Raw genomic sequence first — 9,135 nt, 5'->3', positions numbered from 1 at the left:
GATTTGCAGTCCAACAGTGCCATTGGGCCTCCTTCCTATAAAGCCTAGGAAACCCTACAGAACATTTCTATACTGTCATATGGGGTCCCTAGGAGTTGAAATCTACTTGATGAGACCTAAGAACAACAGGCCTACATTTGCAATTCTATTGAACAAGAATAATAGCAGGTACCTAGCCAAGGTCCTTGAAAGCTTAGACCCAGCCCATAGTTGGGACAGCACCTGGCATTTAATGAAGGTCCAATTATTATTGATCCTGTAATTATAATTTGATTGTGTTTACTGTTGCTCTCTTACAGTTTGTGAACTATAAGTGATTGTTGTTGTTAAGTGCAGTTGAGTCAGTTCCAACTCACAGTTACCCTGTATAGGGTTTCCAAGACTTTTAAATCTTTGTGAGAGCTGAAAGCCTCATCTTTCTCCCATGGAGTGGCTGGTGGGCTTGAACCCTAGACCTTGTTGTGGTTCTTAATATGGTAATTATCATAGGGTGCCAACACACTCCCTATAAGAGGTAACATGGCTTTTAAAGGACATGCAGTGTTAAATAAGCCATAGTGCCTGTCATTGGTGAGTCCTGGTGCTGCGCTAAAGGATAAGCACTGGACTACTCACCACAAGGTCGGAGGTTCCCGCTCATCAGCCGCTCCTCAGAACGAACTCAGCGGCACTTAACAACATCACCACCTGCCCTTGGCATGGAGCCCGGATGACGCAGTGATTAACGTACTCAACCACTAACTGAAAGGTTGGCAGTTCAAAACCACCAGGATCACTAGGCATCAGAATTAATTCAATGACAATGTGAGAGAAAAAGGCAAAGAAGCGTCTCCCGAAGTCTCCGTGTTGTTGTAGGACGGGAACCCCCATGCTTAGGGCTCTGAGATACAGCTTCAGGTGGGTCTTGGCTCAGACCAAGAAACTGACTTGTGTTCTTCCACCAGTACCATGCCATTTGAGCCTCCTGAGCCCACCAGGTATGGAGTGTGCCTTTGCTGAATCTCTTAGATTAAATCACGGTGTGATCGTTACGGTTTTGTGCCAACCTGGCTTGTCCATGACTCCCAGTGGTTTAGCAGTTCTGGCCTATTTGGGACCTCCAGCATGAGATTTAATATGAGATCATCACTCCCAGGATGTGATCTGAGGTGATCTACTCTGATCTCATGTAGTGATCCCGTATTGTAAACCCTCACTTCAATGATGTTAATAAGGTCGGAGGCAGTTGCAGCATGAGATTGTAGCTAGAGTCAGTCTCTTTTAAGATATCAAAGGAGAGAGAAGTGAGCCGAGAGAGAGGGCCCCACTTCCACCGAGATTGAAGAGCTGGCAGTGGAGTACATCCTTTGGCTTGAACCTGGAGTCCCTGCCCCGTGAAGCTCCTAGATCCAGGGGAAAGAAATGCTAAGATGTACGGAGATCTCCAAGAAATATTGAGCCTATGGATGCTGAAAGGAGACAAGGACATTTCCCCAGAGCCAACAAAAAGAAAACGTTTCCCTAGAGTCAGCACTAAGACTTTAGACATTCGAGTCACGGCACATAACAACAACAACAACAACAACTGTGAGAGAAAAAAATTCTGGTCATTAAAGCATCAAGTGTGGAATCTCTTATAGCAGCACTAGACAACTAAGACGGGATCTTTACAGCCACAGTCAGTCTGCTTCCCAGAGAGACATGAAGGGATGCCTGCAAGTTTGGTGTGTGCATCACTGACAATTCTGTGAACAGAAACGCCACAGAAAAACTCCCTTCTTCAAAAATGCCCTGTAATGTGAAATGTGTTATACGTAAACAAAACTGTACCCCATCCCTTGAAGGGTGTGTGAGGGCTGAGTGGATTCAGACACTGAAGGCTATGGAGTCCCGCTCACTTTGTTTCCTCCGTTTTTCTTGCTCAGTGTTTGTCCGGTTCAACTCCAGCCATGGCTTCCCAGTGGAGGTCGATTCTGACACCAGCATCTTCCAACTCAAGGAAGCGGTTGCTAAGCGACAGGGGGTTCCGGTTGATCAGTTACGTGTGATCTTTGCAGGGAAGGAGCTGCGGAATGACTGGACACTGCAGGTAAGTGTCCTGGGTGGACAGTTTCCAGGAGGCAGCCAGCCCCACTGTTTCTGCCATGTCTGCTGGCAATCTGACAGTCACACCAGAGATCTAATAGAATAAATAGCGCCTGGGGATTCCTTGAACTTTACTCCACTCTGCTTCATTAATGCTGACCTTCTTAATTATGCATCAAAACAGCAAACAGGAAGGGTTAGAAGAGAAACTGTGAGCCAGAGAGAAACACAGAGCCCAGGGGTTGGACTCGGTGGATAAATGTTTACTTACTTACTGCAGGCACCATGGTATGTACATTCCCTGTGCCTGTTCAGTCGCTACCTTACCTATCCCATTTGAATCTTAATGAAGAAGGATTCGAATAAATTGTTCTGAATTAGGCTGCACAGTCCGTGTGCAGGGAGGGATTTGCAACCCAAGTATGACCCCTGGAGGCTCTGGGTGGTTCTGCTTGGGACATGCACCTGGGGAGGGCCCACCACTTTGCAGAATCTCCTTCAGTGGATCAGAGTCACACAATGTCATTTCAAAGCTGGTGGGACAGGAAACAGAGAGCACAGCCGAGACACTCCTTTGGGATTTCGTTTCTCCAAAGCTCCCCCCTTGCTCCCATCAAGAATAGGCCACGGATGCTTTGAGAGATGTGTGCTGGCTCTCCTCCCCCAAGGGATACCACCCCTGCTCCTCATCCCATTAAACCATGGTTCCTGTTTCCTTTGGGTGCTGCATTCAGAATGGGGAGATCTGGCTGGGCAACCAAGCAACTTGTAAGTTGTTCAGTCGCCTCGAAGGAGACACTGTCCATGGCTCCAGGAAGCCAGCTGGTGCCACTGAGCCTCCCTTAAAGTTCTTCTGTAGTGCATCACTAAATGGTGCTTTCTATGGGGGTGATACAGGTGATGAGGGAGGGACTCCCACAAACAGTCTCTGATGAATGGGCACTCACATTCCTAGCTGGGTGGGGGCAGCTGCTTTGTCAGGCGCCTGCCCTGTTGGTATCCTAATCCTGTCTCTGTTCTCAGTCTTGGCATTTATTGCTGGTGAAATGCTGGCCGAATTTGGGTGTACAGAGGAAGCATTAGAAACGCGATTGCCCTTGTCACACAGGTTCATGTGCACGAACTACCTTGCTGGGCTTCCAAGCCGTTTGTCTTTATCAGGGACGCACATGTACTGAAAAAGTGTTGGGATATTTTGTTGTTTCAGTCAACTAAAAAACTTTTTGGCTGTACCTGCCAACCTGTAAGTCCAAGAATGTTTTCTTCACAAATAAATGATCTTCAAACAGCTCCCAGAGTCCAATTCCTACAGCCCACCAGAGCTTTCAGGTTCCAGAGCTACGCGCCTCTCTGATTTAGGCTGATTATGGATAAATTAATTAGTGGCGATTCTACATTCAGTTAGACTACTTGCTTGCAGATGATGGATTTTAAAATATATGCACATAAATACTTGTTTAGGTTCTCTTTTTTTTGGACAAGCAGTTCTGAGACAGACACTCTGAATGTTCTGGGGTCTGAGAGGATCCAAAAGATGGCTCAATTCAGGCATGCTCATGAATCATTCATGTGTGCTCTCAAGTGGGTTCTGATGCACACTGGCCCTGCAAAGGGTTTCGAGGCCGTCAGTCTTTACAGGAACAGAAAGCCTCATCGTTCTCCCTTGGAGCAGCTGGTGGTTTAGAACTGCTGACTTTGCAGTTAGCAGCCCAACCCATAACCCACTACAGGTCAAGGCCTCCTTAATTAGTAGCTCTAAAACCGACCCCCAAGTATTAGGTTGAATCACATGACATTACATTTTTATTATTTAAAACTATTAGCAGTACTCTTATGTTTCAATGTCAGAGCTATAAAATAAGAATATCAAATATGAGAGCTGCCATGGTTGTTATTCATAAGTACTATCAATCAGTTCTGACTCATAGTGACCCTATATAGGGTTTCTCAGGAGCAGCTGGTGGGTTTGAATCACCAGGCTTGCAGTTCAAACCCATTTGCAGTCCAGTACCACACCAGGACACCAATAACTCCACCTTTAAGAACTACTCATTCTTATGTTCTGGTTGCCTATAGATAATTGGCTTGGTGGTGCTTATGCTCCATGGAGTCAGTTCTGACTCATAACAACTTTGCATAGGGTTTACGAAGCTATAAATCGTTACAGGAGCAGAAAGCCTCATCTTTCTCCCATGGGACCACTGGTAGTTTCGAACTGCTGGCCTTGTGATTAGCAACCCGCCTCATAACCACTACTCTACCAGAGTTCCTTGGATAACTGCCATATGCAATTAGAAAAGACATATTATTAGGTCTTAAAGGTAGAGGCATGCCATCTGATAAGGAGTCACCAGGAAAGATCCCATGGAAGTTCAGACAGTTCATAAATGAGAGAATTGGCAGGCAGGATGCTTGGGCTTCTGTTGTACTGGAACCTAGAAAAAACATTGACAATTGGACAAAGAAGGCAGTTTAGAGCTGTATTTTGTGCAACCTGAGCTGACTTGGCATGGCGATGTTATGTCTGGAAAACCAGAAGACACAGAGTGCCATGCATGGAGACCCAGTTGGATTCAGTTTGAAGGATGTTGCTCCTGTTGTTGTTAAGTGTTACTGAGCCATCTCCAACACATAGTGACCCTGTGTAGGGTCTCTGAAAAGCAGCTGGTAGGTTTAACCACTGACCTTCTGTTAGCAGTCCAGTGCTTATCCTGAGTTTTTAAGCACAATGACCAGCAGGAGATGCATGTGGAGACATCTAGGAGGCCATTGAGAAATTCTTTTTGGAGTCTAGTGGGGCTCATAGTTAATGACCGCCTACAAAAGGGTAAATCTTTAGTTACTTGATGAGGTATAATAGCCACAGAGCAATGTGGAACAAGGGCAGTGGATCTGGGCATAAGCAGTTTGTTTGTTTGGTTTTCCATTTGGGAGAAGCCAGCATCGAAGTGATAATGGATACTTCTAAGGATTATTTTGTAGACCCTTAAATTCTGAGGATAAAAGGCAAAGGAAAAACTGTGTTTCAAGCAATGACCAAGTTGATAAAGGAGGAGGGCCAATAGACTGCAGTGAGGAAGGTTACAAACCAGAAAGAAGTGGTAAGGAGGTTTTGTGCTGTGGGTTGATGGTGATGGTGACTTCGGAGGGCGTCAGGGCTGCAGTCCAGTCCTGTGACTGGTGAAAGCCTGACCGATGGATGTTTGTAACAGACATGGAGGGGCTTGCTCCTGATGTGCAGGAGAGGCAGAGGGCTGTTCCCTGGAGGAGCAGCGCGTGTACATACGCCTTAATATCCTACCTCTTCCAGCCATGGATCGCAAACAGAACTGAACTCCACATGAAAGTGCAACTTTAGAGTCTGATTTTTTTATATTCTGATTGTTTTTTACTTAACGTTATGCAATTAGCTTTTTCATGTTGTTATATAATCTTTCTTTCTAATGGTGAAGATGATACTCCATTGAATGTTAATATCATAATTTATTTTGTAAATATTTGGTTGTATCTACTATCCCTTACTGCAAATTAAGGCAAACATTATTTTCTTAAAATGTGTACATTACATACACAGAGATATTAGCCGTTCTGACTCAGTTTGCACGTTTGTAAAATGAGAATGATAACAGTCCCTACCTCGCTGGACTTTTTCAGGTATACATTTGCTAATTCTGTAAGGGTCAGAGAAGAGACTGTGGCATATGGCAAGTGCTACATAAATGCTGGCATTCTTAGTCATCTTCATTATTAGGCAACTACTTCAGTGTTATAAAGATCGATTTCAATAAACAAAGACTCCTTTCTAAGGTAAACTCTGACACGTGTGTACCTATAATAAATCAAGATGTCAAGGCACTGAAATATGTAGATTGTTTATATATTTTGAATAAAATGAACTCTGGAGTTTGTAAACAAACTTTAATCCTTAAATATACAGGTTTTACTTATTTTAAGAGTAGTAGAATTTGAATTAGCAAGCTTAAAAAAAAAAAACAAAAACTATAACTTTCCTAGAGAAAGTCAGTAAAAAATAGAAACCTGTAGCTGTGGTATTACTGTTTTAAAATATGTTTTTATAAACCAGATATCTGCTTCACACTGTATTTGTTAGCAGCAGATTAAAAAGAGGTATGTATTATCGTCCTACTTCATAACCAATGCTTTAGTGCATGATTTAATTTTTTTCCTTATACCTACAAGAATGCAATATAAAATATTAATATTTGACATATTATTTACAACAGATTGAAGTTTTTTCTTTATAAGGAATTCTTGTCTGCTCTTGTAACAGAATGTAGGACCTATTTAAATGATGGGTAACCCATTCTTCTAATGTCAAATCTAACACTTGACTTATCAAAATGCCTAGAGTCACCTCTATAGCATTTAAAATTTGCTGTTCAGCATGGTGCAAGGACACTAAGCATTCTAATATAGAAGTTTACATAAAAACGGGTGGACTTTGCAATTATACTTACTGTTAAAATAATGACTTAAAAATTCATATAGGATTTTGGTTGAGACACATGAATTGTATTATTTTGGTTAATACCAGTATGAACTTATAACGATTTCTTGTTTGACACTATCGGTTAAGTATGGGATAACTAATTGAAAAGTCAGCTAATTCAAACCCACCTTAGAAAATCTATATGGGGTCACTGTAAAGCTTTTTTTGGGAACATTTTCATGTTCTTTTAAATATGGTTAGGTTATTCTTTTGTTATCAAACTGATATGAGGGGGCTTTAAAAAAGTTCATGGAACAATCTTATTTTAATTCCATTTTTCTATGAACTTGTTGAAGCTCCTTGTATGTTGTTTATATAAACTACGAGAGCAGGGAAGCTTAGACTTACAGGCCATGGTGGTGGGTGCTGTTGCCTCTCTTCTGACACATAGTGATCTTATATGGCAGAGTCCAGTGCCCCCTAGGGCTTTCTAGGCTGTCATCCTCACAGATCCAAATTGCCAGAGCTTTCTCTGCATAACCGCTGGGTGGGTTTGAACTGGTCTTCGGTAAGCAGATGACTACTTAACCTTTGCACCACTATGGCTCTTTGTAGTGGTTGGTAAGTGCCTTTGAATCAGTTCTGACTCATAGTGACGCTGTATACGGTTTCCAAGAGTCGCTGGTGGGTTTGAACCTTGCAGTTAGAAATCCATTGCTTATCCGATAGACCACACCAAGACTCCGTTATAAAAAAAGGTGTTGTTGTTGTTGTTAGGTGCCATCGAGTTGGTACTGACCCATAGCGACCTATGCACAGCAGAACAAAACGCTGCCAGATCCTGGGCCAACCTCACTATTGTTGCTCACTCCCCAGTAAGCTTCTAATACTATGTCATTATTGTTGTTGTTATGTGCCGTGGAATCGGTTCCGACTCATAGCGACCCTGCACAGGGTTTCTGAGGCTGTAAATCTTTATGGGAGCAGAAGGCTCATCTTTCTCCCGTGGGACAGCTGGTAGTTTCAAACTGCTGACCTTGCGGTTCACAATCTGATTCGTAACCACTATGCTACCAGAGCTCCTTCATTATGTAAAAATAAATGTTATGCGGTGAACTCATCAGATCACAAAATGGAAGATGAATACCTAATTGCCTAACTGCCAAATTATATCATTACATGACTGCCAAGTTTCATCATTACGTCACGTGAAGCTACTGAGAATCATGGGCCAGCCATGTTGGCACATAACCTTAACCATCTCACCTCACGCCCCAATGTCTGTTACTGCCAGATGTGCATCCTTAATGCACAGAATAGTCAGGTAGCAGATTTTCTACTACTGATGTAAATGTGAAGTGTCAGATACTGAGGTTGTCAATGACTGAGTAGTAGTAGGGGTGGATTCTATAGCATACTGGAATGAAAAAAATGGCAGGGATGGCCCATATGCTCACTGGATGATTTTCTTCCTGTTATTTGTTTTTTCCATATTTTCATAATGGTGAGAGGTAATATGGTCAGATAGCTTCTCATATGACATGGGAGATTTTTCAGAATGCACAGGGATTTGAGAACATCAAGAATGAGGGGAAAAGCGCAGTAAAGAAAACATGAGTGAACACAATAGATTTTCTTTCTCCTCTTGAGTTTTCTGTCATTTTAAGGTTAAAGTAAAAATTATAACACTGTTTGATGAAATTATAAATATATGCAGAAGGAATGTATAAGACAATATACATGAAGAGGGTCATCAAATGTAAAGGGGGAATGTGGGTGTCTCTACTTTACTTGAACATCTGTATGTGTGACAAGTCATATGTGTATAAAATAATACTCAGAGCAACCAGCAAAATGCCTAAAATAAGAAACAGTGACATCAACAAATTTTGGTGAGGATTTGAAGAAATCAGACCATGCATATATTGCTGCCCACAAACAACCCCATTGCTCTCAAGTCAGGGAGAACTGGTGGCCTTACAGGTTAAGCCCTGGACCGATAACAACAAGGTCAGCCCTTCAAACCACAAGCCATTCCTCAGGAGAAAGATGAGGCTTTCTACTCCCACGAAGACTGACAGTTTCAGAGTGTGTTTCCAGGGTTGCCATAAGTCAGAATTGACTTGATGGCGGTGAAACTTTGGATTGGGTTGCTGTCAAGTCAATTCCATGTTATAGTGACACCATTGTTGTTGAGAGGGTTCTGACTCATAGTAACCCTGTGCACAACCAGATGAAATGCTGCCCACTCCTGCACCACCCTCTCAATCAATACGGTTGAACCCATGGCTGCTGCCACCATACCAATACTTCTCTATGGGAGCCTTCTTCTTTTTTAGTGACCTTCCACTTTACAAAGTATAATGTCCTTCTCCAGGAACTGGTCCCTCCTGATAACATGTTCAAAGTATGAGAGACGAAGTCTCATCATCCTGGCTCCTAAGGAGTATTTCATTCGATAGATGACCCTGTGTTGTTACATGCCATTGAGTTGATACCAACTAATAGTGACCCTTCCGCGAGTGTTGATAGTTGATCCAAGAAGAATGAAGTCCTTGACAACTTCAATTTCTTCTCCATTGAAAAGAATGCTGTTTATTGGTCCAGTGGTGAGGATTTTT

The 9,135-nt window shown here is 42.6% G+C and overlaps 1 protein-coding gene across 1 annotated transcript in view; it reads left to right on the top strand.

Annotated features, from left to right (window-relative positions):
* Nucleotides 1-1,688: 1,688 nt before the first annotated feature.
* The window catches only part of LOC102836378 (E3 ubiquitin-protein ligase parkin-like), a 345,250-nt gene continuing 337,803 nt past the window's right edge, over nt 1,689-9,135 (top strand). The window contains exons 1-2 of the mRNA XM_006871184.1: nt 1,689-1,698; nt 1,905-2,068. Of these exons, the coding sequence (XP_006871246.1) occupies nt 1,689-1,698; nt 1,905-2,068 (174 nt within the window). The remainder of the gene's footprint in view (nt 1,699-1,904; nt 2,069-9,135) is intronic.

This window comes from Chrysochloris asiatica, unplaced genomic scaffold (genome assembly GCF_000296735.1).
Source record: "Chrysochloris asiatica unplaced genomic scaffold, ChrAsi1.0 scaffold00162, whole genome shotgun sequence".
Taxonomy (NCBI): Eukaryota; Metazoa; Chordata; class Mammalia; order Afrosoricida; family Chrysochloridae; genus Chrysochloris; species Chrysochloris asiatica.
The sequence above is the reverse complement of the archived record's forward strand: the minus strand, read 5'-3'. Positions and strand labels throughout refer to the sequence as shown.